This window comes from Heteronotia binoei, chromosome 5, assembly GCF_032191835.1.
Source record: "Heteronotia binoei isolate CCM8104 ecotype False Entrance Well chromosome 5, APGP_CSIRO_Hbin_v1, whole genome shotgun sequence".
Classification (NCBI taxonomy): Eukaryota; Metazoa; Chordata; class Lepidosauria; order Squamata; family Gekkonidae; genus Heteronotia; species Heteronotia binoei.
In genome coordinates, this window is record NC_083227.1 from 20,992,337 (window position 1) to 21,008,406 (window position 16,070).

At 45.0% G+C, this 16,070-nt stretch overlaps 1 protein-coding gene across 2 annotated transcripts in view; it reads right to left on the bottom strand.

Moving 5' to 3' along the window:
• LOC132572181 (zinc finger protein 883-like) overlaps positions 1 to 11,100 on the bottom strand; it is a 121,913-nt gene extending 110,813 nt beyond the window's left edge. The window contains exons 1-2 of one of the 2 annotated variants that reach the window (XM_060238996.1): positions 10,968 to 11,100; positions 4,345 to 6,560 (exon numbers count right to left, since the gene is read on the bottom strand). In XM_060238996.1, coding sequence (XP_060094979.1) covers positions 4,895 to 6,376 — 1,482 coding nt within the window. In that variant the 5' untranslated portion in view covers positions 6,377 to 6,560; positions 10,968 to 11,100 and the 3' untranslated portion in view covers positions 4,345 to 4,894. Of the gene's footprint in view, positions 1 to 4,344; positions 6,561 to 10,967 lie in introns of those variants that run through there. The other variant, XM_060239003.1, reaches the window with a different exon arrangement.
• Positions 11,101 to 16,070: the final 4,970 nt, after the last annotated feature.

Here is a 16,070-nt window from a genome sequence, read left to right on the forward strand (position 1 = left end):
AGGCAGCAAATTCTGTTGTGCAAAGGAGGAGAAATCCTGTTGGGTGGTAGGGTTGCCAAGTCCAATTTAAGAAATATCTGGGGACTTTGGGGGTGGAGCCAGGGGACTGTGGGGGTGGAGCCAGGAGACATTAGGGGTGGAGCCAAGATCAAGGCTGTGACAAGCATAATCGAACTCCAAAGGGAGTTCTGGCCATCACATTTAAAGGGACGGCACACCTTTTCAATGCCTTCCTTCCATAGGAAATAATGAAGGATAGGGGCACCTTCTTTTGGGGCTCATAGAATTGGATCCCCTGGTCCAATCTTTTTGAAACGTGGGGGGTATTTTGGGAAGGGGCACTAGATTCTATACTGAAAATTTGGTGCCTCTACCTCAAAAAACAGGCCCCCCAGAGCCCCAGATACCCGCAGATCAATTCTCTATTATTTTCTATGGGAATAAATCTCTATAGGGAATAAAAGAGTTCCCAGCAGACGTTTCCTTCCCCTTCCCCCCCCCCCCCCGCTTTCTGACGACCCTGAAGCCGGGGGAGGGCCTCCAAACCGGGGGATCCCCTGCTCCCACCTGGGGATTGGCAACCCTATTGGGTGGTATCTAGTCCACACTAAACCTGTCACAGCCCTCACTGTGTGAACTAGACTTTCTAGAATTGTTTCATGTGCATGGTCATCCGCAGGGCTTTTTATGTAGAAAAGGCCCAGCAGGAACTCATTTGCATATTAAGCAACACCCCTTGGCACCAAGCCAGCCAGAACTGCATTCCTGTGCGTTCCTGCTCAAAAATAGCCCTGGTCATCCAAGTTCCAAAGGTGACAGCAAAAACATGTCAGGGGTGAGGAATCAGAACCGTTCTGTGGACCAAACAGCTTTACTTATGGGGAAGATTATCCTGTTATATTAGAAGCAGGGCTTTTTTGTAGCAGGAACTCCTTTGCATCTTAGGCCACACCCTCCTGATGTCACCAATCCTCCAAGACCTTACAGGGGTCTTCTTGCAAGGCCTACTGTAAACTCTTGGAGGACTGGCTACATCAGGAGGGTGTGGCCTAAGAGGCAAAGGAGTTCCTGCTACAAAAAAAGCCCTGATTAGAAAACTCCAATGTGTCCTTCTGGAAGGTATCACTTGATTGATAAGTCATATAGGGCCATATCCAAAGAGGCTGAAAACTTTTGTGTGCAGACTGACCCAAGGTCTGTTCCTTTCACTTCTAGTTAAAAAGGTCACAGCCTGCAGGTTTTGGGAAGGGCATTTCTTTGCCTAAGACCATGGAGATCCAGTATTAGTCTGGTGACCACAGGCACAATTGCGCACACCGGCATCTTTCCTGGTGACCCCAACAATGTTCCCTTTAAGCTCCACAGTGTTGTGAGCAGAAATTCAACCCCATGAGCAAAAATAAAGCTAGAAGCATTAAAGTTGTGAGTGAGTCTACATTTGACTCTCATGTAAATGAGGTTTTTTTTAGAAGATTACTTCTGTAAGCATGTAAAAATTTCAGAATTTTACATTAATATTTAAACTATATTTTAAGAATAATGCAAGCATTATAACAGAAAATGGAATCAAGTCAAATTTCACTCACCCCTTTCCACTATATTGGTAATTTGACCTCTGGAGAACATGTCTACCTGTCCCAGTCCACTATATTGGTAGACCTGTCCTCCAGATAACAGGTCTACTTACTCCTTTCCTCTATATTGGTAGATCTGGCCTCAGATTGGGGGGAGGATGGACTCTTGCAGTCTACTTTGTTTATTTTTTAAAGTGACATATAGCAACCAGCATTACAGGTCATGTAGAATGGAGGAGGAGGAGGAGAAAGAAGAAGAAAAAGAAGAAGAAGGCCACAGATTTATACCCCACTCTTCTCTCTAAATCAGAGTCTCAGAGCGACTTACAATCCCCTCCCCCACAACAGACAGCCTGTGAGGTGGGTGGGGCTGAGAGAGCTCTCACAGCGGCTGCCTTTTCAAGGACAACCTCTGTGAGAGCTATGGCCGACCCAAGGTCATTCCAGCAGCTGCAAGTGGAGGAGAGGGGGATCAAACCGGTTCTTCAAGATAAGAGTCCGCACACCTAACCACTACACCAAGCAATCGCTGTCAGAACCCTGCCTAACTTAACAAACAGGAAGTTGCTTAATGTTATCAACCTGCCCAAACTACTTGTTTATTCAAATATTTATATCCAACTTTTTGCCATGATTTAAGGCAGGTTACAAATCATACTGAAAAGCATAATAGCGGTATGCATTGTAGCTTATGAGACCATTATTGTCAATGGCCCCATAGGCTATAATGTTGAATCAGTCCAGGGGCATCTGGGGCTGGGAGTGGGCTGTTTTTTGAGGTACAGGCATCAAAGTTGCAACATAGCTACAAGTGCCTCTCCTGTAGGAGAGATTGGATTGGACCAGGGGGTCCAATTCTATGGGCCTCAGAAGGAGGTGCCCCCATCCTCCATTTCCCATGGAGGTTGTGAGCTGAAGCAGAAATTACTTGAGTTGGCTTAAAAGTTTGTGTGCCACCGCCCCCTAGTGAAGCTTACAGGGAACTATTCTCCCAAGTGTTTTTAGAAAGTGGGCAAGGCTATCAAGGACTTTTGCCCTGCAAGGCTTCTGATTTGCTAGGGGAGATCTTTTAAAGTATTACTTTGGCGGCAGCTGCCACCACATCAGAAAAACCAGTACTCTAGGATTTAAGATTAGTTGTGGCAGCTATTTTCTGACTTGCTGCTCCTCCTGTGGCAGCCATTTCACAGCAGCCATTTTGTAGCTGCACCCACCACATTGTCAGAACTCCATTGGTGCCCACAAGTTGGGGACTCTCACTGTATTGAATTAGGTGAAGCACCTATGCCTCCTAGGAGAACATATATCTCAGCAGTCTGCTGTGAGGTGGTTTTTACCTCAGCCTCCCCCCCCTGCCTGAGCTTCCTTCAAGAACCTCTTTCATCTCAGGAAAATCTCCAGGAAAATCCTATAGGTTCTAAGAGCATGGATATTTACAGTATGAAAGATCTCTGAACTCTACATGTTTTCTTCTTGATTTTTCAGTAGCAAGACAGGCTGTAATATAGGTAGAGTTCTGTACAAAACCTGCCTGTTCTAGAATGTCCATCTGCGAGAAATATTGAACCATAAATTGCTTCTGAAAGCTCAGTGGAACTTACCAGAAGTCTTGGTAAGCCAGTTTGGTGTAGTGGTTAAGTGTGCGGACTCTTATCTGGGAGAACCGGGTTTGATTCCCCACTCCTCCACTTGCACCTGCTAGCATGGCCTTGGGTCAGCCATAGCTCTTGCAGAGGTTGTCCTTGAAAGGGCAGCTGCTGTGAGAGCCCTCTCCAGCCCCACCCACCTCACAGGGTGTCTGTTGTGGGGGAGGAAGGTAAAGGAGATTGTGAGCTGCTCTGAGACTCTTCGGAGTGGAGGGCGGGATATAAATCCAATATCTTCTTCTTCTTCTTCTTCTTCTTCTTCTTCTTCTTCTTCTTCTTCTTCTTCTTCTTCTTCTTCTTCTTCTTCTTCTTCTTCTTCTTCTTCTTCTTCTTCTTCTTCTTCTTCTTCTTCTTCTTCTTCTTCTTCTTCTTCTTCTTCTTCTTCTTCTTCTTCTTCTCCTGCCTACCAGTGATGTGTTCGGTGTGGGACATTTTGAGCCTGGGAGGAAGGCAAGGTTATTCACTTTTCAACTAGCCCCAAGCTAGGGTTGCCAAGTCCAATTCAAGAAATACCTGGGAACTTTGGGGGTGGAGCCAGGAGACATTATGGGTGCAGCCAAGATCAAGGCTGTGACAAGCATAATTGAACTCCAAAGGGAGTTCTGGCCATCACATTTAAAGGGATGGCACACGCACACCTTTTCAATGCCTTCCTTCCATAGGAAATAATGAAGGATAGGGGCACCTTCTTTTGGGGCTCATAGAATTGGACCCCCTGGTCCAATCTTTTTGAAACTTGGGGGGTACTTTGGGGAGAGACACTAGATGCTATACTGAAAATCTGGTGCCTCTACCCCAAAAAACAGCCCCCCACAGAGCCCCAGATACCTGCAGATCAATTCTCCATGATTTTCTATGAGAATAAATCTCCATAGGGAATAATAGAGTTCCCAGCAGACATTTCCCTCCCCTCCCCCCACTTTCTGAAAACCCTGAAGCGGGGGGAGGGTCTCCAAACCAGGGGATCCCCTGCCCCCACCTGGGGATTGGCAACCCTACCCCTGTTCCTGGGCGAGGGGGGGGGGCGGAACAAAACAAAACATTTCATGTAGGGACATCAGCAGTTGACAATTCCAAACAGGCCATACTGTAAAAGAAAATGAAAAAAATCAGTGAAAGAAAAAAACAGTATTAAAAATGTTTATTTAGTTTTAAAAAGAGTTTGTCCACATCTCCATTCAATGCAGCACCCTCCCATGTCCCAAACTGCAAGATGCCAACCCTTCAGCACAAAACATAATGAAGATAAAAATGAATGCAATTTTTACAAAAAAAAATTCTGTCAACAATGTAAAATAATATTTCTCTTACAGGTCTGAGTAATATATTATGATTTTTGAAAAGTATACTTCAAAAGTTGAATGCCCCAATGCAATAGAAGTCCCTAATGACAGAAGCTCTGGATATTCCCTCAGAAAGTTCCAACTCCAGCCAGAAAAAAGCAGTCATTCAGATTCAGATTTTTCCACAACAGGGCTAGGTAACTCATGAGGTTACAGGTGTGAAGCACAGATACTGGTGCTTCTCTCCAAGACTGAACATTTGTACGTTTTGCTGCAAAAAAAGCAATGACTTTTGAATGGACCTGTTTTTTCTCCTCAGTGTGTTTCCTTCTTCCTACAAACACTAGTTAATTACAGGTTATTTGTGCCACATTCCATATATACACATAATCTAGCTCTGGCATGTTTTTTTCATGTGTATTTTAAGGCTGCCTTTCCAAAAAAAGTTCTTCCCACACTTTGAGCACCTGTTTGGCTTCTTACGCCTGTGGAATTCTAGGTGTACAAGATACCGGTAGTGCTGATGAAAGGTTCTTTGGCATTGCAAGCAATGACTGGAATTCTTTTGTTTATGCGCTTTCTTGTGCAACAAAAGTTCAGTTGCTTGATGAAAGGATTTCTCACACTGAGAGCATGTATGTGGTTTCTCTTGAGTGTGCGTTCTCTTGTGGACAATAAGGTTAGATTTCTGACTGAAGTTCTTCCCACATTTCAAGCATTGGTATAGTTTCTCTCCCCTATGAGATACTCCATGACGATTAAGACCAGATTTAGAGCTAAAAGCTTCCCCACACTCTGAACATTTATAAGGCTTCTCTCCTGTGTGAACTCTTATATGTTGAACAAAATGACATTTGAACTTAAAACTTTTCCCACACTCTGCACATTGATGTGGCATCTCTCCTGTGTGGGATTTTTTGTGTACTGAAAAGTTCGAATTAGAACTAAAACTTTCCCCACAGTCTGAGCATATATATGGCTTCTCTCCAGTATGCAATCTGGTGTGGAGAATGAGCCTTGATCTAAAAGCAAAGCTTTTCCCACACTCTGCACATTGATGTGCCCTCTTTCCTGTGTGAGATTTTTTGTGTTCTGAAAGGCTTGATTTAGAACTAAAACGTTTCTCACAGTCTAAGCAAGTATATAGCTTTCCTCCAGTATGTGATCTTATGTGTTGAACAAGATTGCGATGCAAGCTAAACGTTTTCGCACACTCTGAGCATTTATAAGGCTTCTCTCCTGTGTGAACCCTTTTATGCTGAACAAGATGACATTTGAACTTAAAACTTTTCCCACACTCTGCGCATTGATGTGGCTTCTCTTCTCTGTGGGATTTTTTGTGTCCTGAAAGGCTTGACTTCATCTGAAAACATTTCCCACAGTCTGGGCATGTATACGGCTTCTCTCCAGTATGAGATCTTTCATGTTCACTAAGCCTTGATTTAAAAGAGAAGCTTTTCCCACACACCAAGCATTTATATGGTTTCTCTCCTGTGTGGGATTGTTTGTGTACTGAAAGGTTTGTGTTGGAAGTAAAACTTTTCCCACAGTCTGTGCATGTATATGGCTTCTCTCCAGTATGAGAACTTTCATGTCGAGCAAGCCTCCATCTAGAAGCAAAGCTTTTCCCACACTGTGCACATAGATGTGCATTCTCATCTTTGTGTGATTTTTTGTGGACTGAAAGTTCTGAATAAGAGCTAAAATTTTCCCCACAGTTTGAGCATCTGTGCAGCTTTTCCACGTTGTGGGTTCGTTGTAGATGTCTTGAAAGGGAAAAATTGGAACTTAGACTTCTCCCGCACTGTGGGCATATGTAAGATTTCTTTTTGCTCTGGGCTGACTCCATCTTTAAAGCATCAGAACTCTGCATCAAGTTTTCATCACACCCTGTTTCCACTACTTCTCTCTCACCAGAAGCTACTTCACGTAAACGTTGGTCCTCTAAGAGGGAATCTCTTCTCACTGAATCGATGACTGGAAAGTCTCCTTTCTTTTCCACCTATGAGATTGCTATTCTCAGCTGTCCTCATGTGAAGCTTCTCTTTTTTGGCTCACTTGTTCAGCATTGGTTTGGGAAAAAGAAGAGAATTATAACTTGAATTAATATGCTAATTACTGCCATTCACAGATCTTTCTTACATCCTATCACAGCTATAATAATAGAATCATTGAGTTAGAAGGGGCCATATAAGCCATCTAGTCCAACCCAGTGTTCCCTCTAAGCTGAGTTAGCATGAGCTAGCTCACAGATTTTTAGCTTCCAGCTCACACATTTTTGCTTTAGCTCAGGAAGGAGGGCCCCAGAGCACAATAATGTATGCAGTAACTCACAACTTTAATGCCAGTGGCTCATAAAGTTGAATTTTTGCTCTGCAGCTTAGAGGGAACATTGGTCCAAGCCCCTGCTCAATGCAGGATCAGCCTAAAGAAGGGGTGTCAAACTCATTTGTTATGAGAGCCAGATCTGACATAAATGAGACCTTGTCAAGCTGGGCCATGTGTATAATAAAATGTAATGCCAGGTAGCAAAGATATAAACTTTATAGAGGGCACAGTCAAACACAATCAATTTTTAAAAAACTTAAATAATAAAATGTGCTTAAAACATTTGCGTGCTTGCAGTATTTTGTTTAACAGTCTCTAATAGCTGACACCTCTTGCTCTGAATTATCTCATCAAAATCTGGAGACAATGTCTGTGCTGTAACAATCTTGAGTATGCTGTTCAGGTGTGTTTCTGTAAGTTGCAAGCCTACTTTGATTTATTGACATTCATTATAGTGCTCAGTGCCCTAGGAGGCAACATGAAATGTCTGGGCATTGTGAGTTTTTGTACATAAATTGCTTTGTGTGCTGGTCAAGAACATGTGAAGGCACCATGACACAGACAGAGAGCTAAGTGTTTATCTACAAAACAACAGTCTTCCCAAGAAAAATAACTGCGACTCCTAAGAGGCAGTGCAAGAATAGAGAGTCAGCAACTTATAGTGTCAGTACCAACCTACTATCTGGAAGCCTAGGTTCAAAATCCCCAATCTACAAAGGAAATGGGTGAACTTGGTCTGGACACACACTCTCAGCCTAATCCACTTCACTGGTTTATTGTTATTCCTCATCTAAATTCATGTTGCTTTCCTACCAAGAGGCATGAATACAGTGAAAAGAGGGAGGGAAGCCAGTTGCACCCACAAGAGGCCTGGCAAAATGAGCTTTGCAAAATGAGCTTAACCAGGGCCTTTTTTGTATAAAAAGCCTAGCAGGAACTCATTTGCATATTAGGCCCCACCCCCTGATGCTAAGCCAGCCAGAGCAGGGACACACAGGAATGTTCATGTCTTGCATTCCTGTGTGTTCCTGCTCAACCCCCCTCCCTAAGATTAACAAAACAGAGAGAGGGGGGGGCAAGGCAAAAAGCTCTTACCTTGAATAAAACAGTGTTGGTTTTAAAGGTTCCTTTTGTATTTCTCCCCTGTGATTGAGATAGCCAAGCAAAGCAGTCTCTTGCTTATTCCCCTCTTCCCCGATGGTGGAGGAGGGAGGAGGAGCCTCAGCCAATTGAGGAGCTTGGCTCTGTAGCTCTGCTGTGTGATTGAGAGAGCCTGGCACAGCTCTAGCTTTGATTGAGTGAGCTCTAGCTGTGCAAAGCTCTCTCAATCACACAGCAGAGCTACAGAGCCAAGCTCTTCCACTGGCCGAGGCTCCTGCTCCTTCCTCTTCCCTAAGAGAAGAGAGAAGAAGAAGAAGATATTGGATTTATATCCCGCCCTCCACTCCGAAGAGTCTCAGAGCGGCTCACAATCTCCTTTATCTTCCTCCCCCACAACAGACACCCTGTGAGGTGGGTGGGGCTGGAGAGGGCTCTCACAGCAGCTGCCCTTTCAAGGACAACCTCTGCCAGAGCTATGGCTGACCCAAGGCCATTTCAGCAGGTGCAAGTGGAAGAGTGGGGAATCAAACCCGGTTCTCCCAGATAAGAGTCCGCACACTTAACCACTACACCAAACTGGGGGAAGAGGGAAAGAACCAGAGGCTGCTTTGCTTGGCTGCCTCAATTGCAAGGGAGAAATACAAAAATGGCTATGAAGGAAGCAGGAGTGAGGGAGAATGAAGCAGAAGACAGGCAGCTCCTCAGGACTGATAGAAGCTCAGGGGTGGGGTGGGCTGGATGTGGCCTGTTTGACACCCCTGGCCTCAAGCATCCCTGACAACTATTTGTCCAACTGCTGCTTAAAGGCTGCTAGTGAGGGGGAGCTTATGCATCTTGTTTCTAAATGGCCCTTCCTGCCAACAACCCCTGTTCCACCTCTACAAGCAAGGAGGAGGTTCTGTTCCTTTGTATCCGAAGAAGTGTGCTTGCACAGGAAAGCTTATCCCGGGAAAAAAACTTGGTTGGTCTTAAAGGCCCCACTGGATTCAAACTTTGTTTTGAATCAACCACTTTTCACTTGGAATGAAAGCTACAGATGTGATGGTCACCAGACATTCTCTTTTGAGAGGAGATTATTTGACTGGAGGTAAATTCAAACCTGCGTCCTCTTTCCATCCATTACCAGATGCTGCTATTGTTTGTGCCTGCATCTCGTGTTCAGAGATGCACTTCCTTCGTGCATGGGGATTTTTATTTAATTATTAAAGATGGCAGCTATGGATACAAATTTCCTTGATGAAGTTGTCTACTCCTTCAGAAGTCTTTTAACCAGGCCCGGCGTGTGGGGGTAGGCAAACTAGGAAAATGCTAGGGCACCAGCTCCCAGCAGGGGCGAGGGGCAGGCGCCCCCTCCCCGCTTGCGCCCTCCCCAAATCGCTTCCCCTCTGCAGCACCCACTGAACTCGCCCAGCATTGCGGAGGGAAACTGACCAGTGCTTTTTCTTGGCTTTAAGGGGTTGGGGGAATACAACTTTTTAGTCTGTACTGTTAATGTTGAATCTTATTATTAATGGCATTGCCACAAGGATTGGGAGGGGGGGGAGTCATATCCCTTTACTACAAGATTAATCAAATATATTATTTTATTTCTCGAGATTCCGGAAGTCCATTAGGTGAAACTAACAGAAATATATATTCGGGGGGGGGGGGGGTCCCCAAAGCAATTTTACGCTCCCAAAGTTTTTATGTATCTTTTGTATTAAAAAGGAGATGATGGTGGACCCAGGTTTCTTATACAGCTTTTCCAGTTTCTCAATTTTTGTAAAAAAAATGAGATACCAGTGCTTGCCAAATGAGTTTCTCTATGGGACTGATATTTAAAGCACCACCATTATTCATTCTAGAGAAGCGGTAGTCTTCACCCTTCTGCAATAAACCTCACCAAAAGTCTTGTGATGCCTTAAAGGCTGCAAAAACATCCTCCTCCTCCAGCAGGTCAACAGAGGGAGAACTTCCTTTGGATTTCTTATACATAATAAAAAGCAAAAGGCTTAGGGTTGCCAATCTCCAGGTGGGGGCAGGGGATCCCCCGGTTTGGAGGCCCTCCCCCACTTTAGGGTCCTCAGAAGGCGGGGAGGGGGGAATGCCTGCTGGACACTCATTATTACCTATGGAGACTGATTCCCATAGGGAATAATGGAGAATTGATCTGGGGGGGGGGCTGGTTTTTGGAAGTAAAGGCACCACATTTTCAGTATTGCATCTGGTACCTTTCCTCAAAATAACCTCCAAGTTTCAAAAGGATTGGATCAGAGGGTCCAATTCTATGAGCCCCAAAAGAAGGTTCTCATATCTTTCATTATTTTCAACGGAGGGAAGTAATTTAAAAGGTCTGTGGTCCCTTTAAATGTGATGGCCAGAACTCCCTTTGGAGTTCAGTTATGCTGGTCACACTCACAACCTTTCTCCTGGCTCCACTCCCAAAGTCCTCAGATATTTCTTGAATTGACTTGGGGTTCCTAAAAAGGCTTGATCTCATCTACATATTAACCACTTGCAGTCCCAACCTTTCCCAGATGAGGCTGCAGTTGCATTCTCAAGCCATCAGTTTTTGGCCAGACTTCCAATTGGAGATTTGCCTAATTTTATTAGCTGAGGTTTTTGTCTGTTTCAGCACCCATCCTCCTCATTTGAGGGTTTTGGGGGTTTTTTAACGTTAAAAGGAACCTAAAATAGTCTTAGTATACAAATATTATTAATCCAAGATTATTTATGCTTGGTAGCCTGGAGAGTTTTATAGCACTATTTTGTATTGAATTTGAATTGTGGCGCCCCCTCCCCCCCCTTCTTACAGTTATCCACCTTCAGCAGGTCTCTCTATATAAAAATCCTCATTAAAATATCAGTCAATACCTATAACAGGCAATGTATGTTATCATGTGCATAAAGACTCATTCTTCAAGAGGCTCCATCTCAACCGTGCATCAGACTTTCATTTCAGCTCTTTTAACCCTCTCAGCTATGGATTATCTAACTCACCCCAACAACTGTTTTCTCCCCTGATCCCAGGAATTCATCTTCACACATGTACTCACCTTCCTCTAGGAAACATTGTGTTGCATTTTTCCTAACAAAAAGAGCAAACCAGACCAGCAAAATTAGGCTAAAGACCATCTCCCTGAGAAGGAGAGAGCAGGTGGGCTGGCAGGAGAACTCCCATTTATGGGCTCTGACAAATTAGGGCTTTGGGCCTTTAACCCTTTCCAGCCTCTCCCAGGTAAATGGCTGAAAGGCAGCCGCTACATCTGATAGGGGCAGTTGGAGCACTGCCTTTCCTCCATCCAAGAGGCTACTTAATATTTCTCATGGATGGACATTCTAGAAAAAGCAGGCAGATGTCAATGTCTGTATGGAAATTTTTAAAGTTTCTTACAGCATCTTTCCACCTACCTCACAGAAGAAATCTGTAAATTCTGCTCCATGCTTTTATCATCTGTCGGGTTTCACTGAAAGAAATTGGATCTTGGAAGAAACCCTTGAAAGCTGCTTAGGGAGGGGATTCAGGTGAAGCTGAGCCATCTTGGGAGGAGTGTGTTCAACTTGGAGTTGTGGCCTTATTCCTGTGGAGACTCTAGTCATAAGTACTGTACAGAATTGTACCCCAGCAACATGGGAGCCAGTTACAGCAGTGCTCTGGATCAGCCGAGGTCCATCAGTGGGTATTAGCCACAGTGTATTGAACTCAGGGGCAGTGATGCTCTGTATTCCTGGTGCTGGGAGGGGGAGGCAGTGGGAGGGCTTCTGGTGTCCTGGCCCCACTGATGGACCTCCTGATTCTTTTGGCCACTGTGTGACACAGAGTGTTGGACTGGATGGGCCATTGGCCTGATCCTACATGGCTTCTGTTATGTTCTTCAGATAGTTAAGATCTGACAAGGGGGAGGTGGTTAGTCAGATGTTAGCTTTTCAAAGTTGAGAGAGAAGGGGTTTTCTTACAGGAGTGTGAATTAAAAATCTGAGTTGATGTGAGACTGAGTTTCCTTTTCTTGGGAACTGAGGTATAGATGAATTCCAGTAGACTGTCAGGGTATGTGGGACTGAAAGAGAGTGCTGTGCTGGCATATTAGAAACCTGTAGGGCTTTTTTTGTAGCAGGAACGCCTTTGCATATTAGGTCACCCCACCCCCGATGTAGCCAATCCTCCAAGAGCTTGCAGGGCCGTTCTTACAGGGCCTACTGTACGCTCTTGGAGGACTGGCTACATCAGGGGTGTATGGCCTAATATGCAAAGTTCCTGCTACAAAAATAGCCCTGTGGCTGCCTGAGAGATTGTTTCCCTCAGACAAGGACTGTGTAAAACCCAACATCCCACGAGTCTTAGCTGAGTGTTAGTATTTCTCTCAGTTGTCTCTGTGTTTATTCTGTTCTTGTTCACTTGTTTTTAAAAAGCAAACCATCAGTTTCTCTCAATTATCAATCCAGGCTCAGGTGGGGTTCTACTCAGATCCAGTTTTTCCCCTCAAACCGGTTTTAAAATGCGGTGTAAATACGTATAGTAGTGTTAATACATCAAGTTTGGATTAGGAAATTTTGTAGATTTAGGGGCAGAACTTGGAGGTGGGATTTGGACAGCAGAGGAACCTCAGTAGGGTATCTCCAGGAGCAGTCTGGAAACTGGCAATTCCGGGAAGGCAGCAAATTGGAAGGAAGAGATGTTCCGCCAGGCTTTTGGTTGAGGACAGCAATAGTTTTCTGTAGTGGCTGGCCCCCTCTCCCTTTCCTTCTCCCCTAAATACTGATCTGTGCTTTCTCTCTCTCTTGCACAGAAAATGGTCAGGTGGGACAGATCTTGGAATGCAAACTTTAAGAACACTTTATAGGACCTATTGAGCTAGCTCATGCTAACTTAGCTTAGAGGGAACACTGATCACTACCCTCATTGTGTGAACTGGACTTTCTACATAGGTAGGGAAAAAATTGCGCATCATTTTGACTGACTGTAATCACAATCACAGATAAAGACACATATACTGACCCGATTTCCCACTAGCGTTGCTCTACCAAGGCTTCTGTTTCCCCCCTCCCCACCCCCCAGCTCAAGTGATCAATTTCCCAGCAGTTGCTTCAGGGGTGCATTTTGAGCCACAGCAACCTCCAGTTCCCTGCACCATTTTTAGATGCTGTCCTTTCAGGATTACGTTGCCGTGCAGAGAACTGGAGGTTGCCGCAGCTCAGAATGCACTCGGGAACAGGTCTGGTGGTAGGAGTTCTGCGGCTCCAGGCAGACTCCTGCACTGCGCCTCTCCCAAGCTCTAGTTATTCCGTGCACGCGCAGCTCAGTGATGTCACCAAGTGACATCATCAAGCAGGGCAACCTGGCTCTTCAGAGGCTTCCTTGGAAGCCTCCAAAAAGCACGGTGTTTTTGCAGCTCCCCACTGCTTTTGGGCTGAAAGTGGCCGAGTGGTGCCTTTCCATGAAGGTGCCGCTCAGCCGCTTTCAACCCAAAAATGGCTGGACGCTGCTAAAATGCCACACTCTTTGAAGGCTTCCAAGGAAGCCTCCTAAGAGTGTAGGGGAGTAAGGGGGTGCCCCCAGGTGGGGTAGCACTCTAGGCAGCCACCTACCCCACCTACTCCTATGCACCGGCCCTGCCCAGGAGCAACTAGTGGGAAATCTATCGCTTGCTCTGAGGAAAACAGAAGCCTGGGGGTGAAGCAACACTAGTGGGAAATCAGTCACTGACTGTATACCAGGGGTGGCCAACAGTAGCTCTCCAGATGTTTTTTGCCTACAACTCCCATCAGCCCCAGCCAGCATGGCCAATGGCTGGGACTGATGGGAGTTGTAGGCAAAAAGCATCTGGAGAGCTACTCTTGGCCACCCCTGCTGTATAGCAACTTGCTTTAAGACCTGAAGACTGATTTGAAACAGGACAGAGAGCACAGGGCACATATGACCAAGTCGTGTTATTGGATTTTTGACCATTAGCAGTTCAGTGTTCTCTATATTGTTGAACGGTGGAGTCCCTCTAGGGGCAAGTGTAAAATCTGTATTAATTGCACTACTGTTGTTGAATACTATCAAGAACTGTGAGGTGACTCATTCTCATACATTTGCATTTTATTTTATATTGATTGTACAATTGTTCTGTGGGGTCTTTTTTTGGTCTTTGAATGTTAGCAATAACAGCCATTTTTTGCTGGCTCCTCCTCCTGTGGCAGCCATTTTGTGGCTGCACCCACTATACTCTCAGAATTCCATTGGAGCCCACAGGTTGGATCAGGTTGGGGACGCTTGCTGCATTGAACTAGATGAAGGACCCATGCCAATGCCACAAATTGATTTCACTTCTAGGAGAACATATGTCTCAGCAGACTGCTTCTTGTGAGGTTTTTTTTTTTACCTCTGCCTCCTCTCTCTGCCTGAGCTTCCTTCCACAACCTGATAGACAAATTAAAAACTAATAAGTCACCGGGTCCGGATGGCATACATCCGAGAGTTCTGAAAGAACTCAAAGTTGAACTTGTGGATCTTCTAACAAAAATCTGTAATCTTTCATTGAAATCTGCCTCCGTTCCTGAGGACTGGAAGGTAGCAAATGTCACCCCCATCTTTAAAAAAGGTTCCAGAGGAGATCTGGGAAATTACAGGCCACTCAGTCTGACTTCAATACCGGGAAAGTTGGTAGAAACCATTATCAAGGACAGAATGAGTAGGCACATTGATGAACACGGGTTATTGAGGAAGACTCAGCATGGGTTCTGCAAGGGAAGATCTTGCCTCACTAACCTGTTGCATTTCTTTGAGGGGGTGAACAAACATGTGGACAAAGGAGACCCGATAGATGTTGTTTACCTTGACTTCCAGAAAGCTTTTGATAAAGTTCCTCATCAAAGGCTCCTTAGAAAGCTTGAGAGTCATGGAGTAAAAGGACAGGTCCTCTTGTGGATCAAAAACTGGCTGAGTAATAGGAAGCAGAGAGTGAGTATCAATGGGCAGTCTTCGCAGTGGAGGACGGTAAGCAGTGGGGTGCTGCAGGGCTCGGTACTGGGTCCCATGCTCTTTAACTTGTTCATAAATGATTTAGAGTTGGGAGTGAGCAGTGAAGTGGCCAAGTTTGCGGATGACACTAAATTGTTCAGGGTGGTGAGAACCAGAGAGGATTGTGAGGAACTCCAAAGGGATCTGTTGAGGCTGGGTGAGTGGGCGTCAACGTGGCAGATGCGGTTCAATGTGGCCAAGTGCAAAGTAATGCACATTGGGGCTAAGAATCCCAGCTACAAATACAAGTTGATGGGGTGTGAACTGGCAGAGACTGACCAAGAGAGAGATCTTGGGGTCATGATAGATAACTCACTGAAAGTGTCAAGACAGTGTGCGTTTGCAATAAAAAAGGCCAACGCCATGCTGGGAATTATTAGGAAGGGAATTGAAAACAAATCAGCCAGTATCATAATGCCCCTGTATAAATCGATGGTGCGGTCTCATTTGGAGTACTGTGTGCAGTTCTGGTCGCCGCACCTCAAAAAGGATATTATAGCATTAGAGAAGGTGCAGAGAAGGGCAACTAGAATAATTAAAGGGCTGGAGCACTTTCCCTATGAAGAAAGGTTGAAACGCTTGGGACTCTTTAGCTTGGAGAAACGTCGACTGCGGGGTGACATGATAGAGGTTTACAAGATAATGCATGGGATGGAGAAAGTAGAGAAAGAAGTACTTTTCTCCCTTTCTCACAATACAAGAACTCGTGGGCATTCGATGAAATTGCTGAGCAGACAGGTTAAAACGGATAAAAGGAAGTACTTCTTCACCCAAAGGGTGATTAACATGTGGAATTCACTGCCACAGGAGGTGGTGGCGGCCACAAGTATAGCCACCTTCAAGAGGGGTTTAGATAAAAATATGGAGCACAGGTCCATCAGTGGCTATTAGCCACAGTGTATGTGTGTATATAACATTTTTGCCACTATGTGACACAGAGTGTTGGACTTGATGGGCCGTTGGCCTGATCCAGCATGGCTTCTCTTATGTTCTTAACCTCTTCCATCTGATCTTTCTCTAGGGAAATCCCATAGTCTCTAACAGAATGGGTGATTCCAGTATGAAAGATCTCTGAACTGTATGTTTTCTACTTGAGTTTTTGGCAGCAAGACCATATAGCTAGAGTTCTTCCATACAAAACCTCCTCTGGAATTTC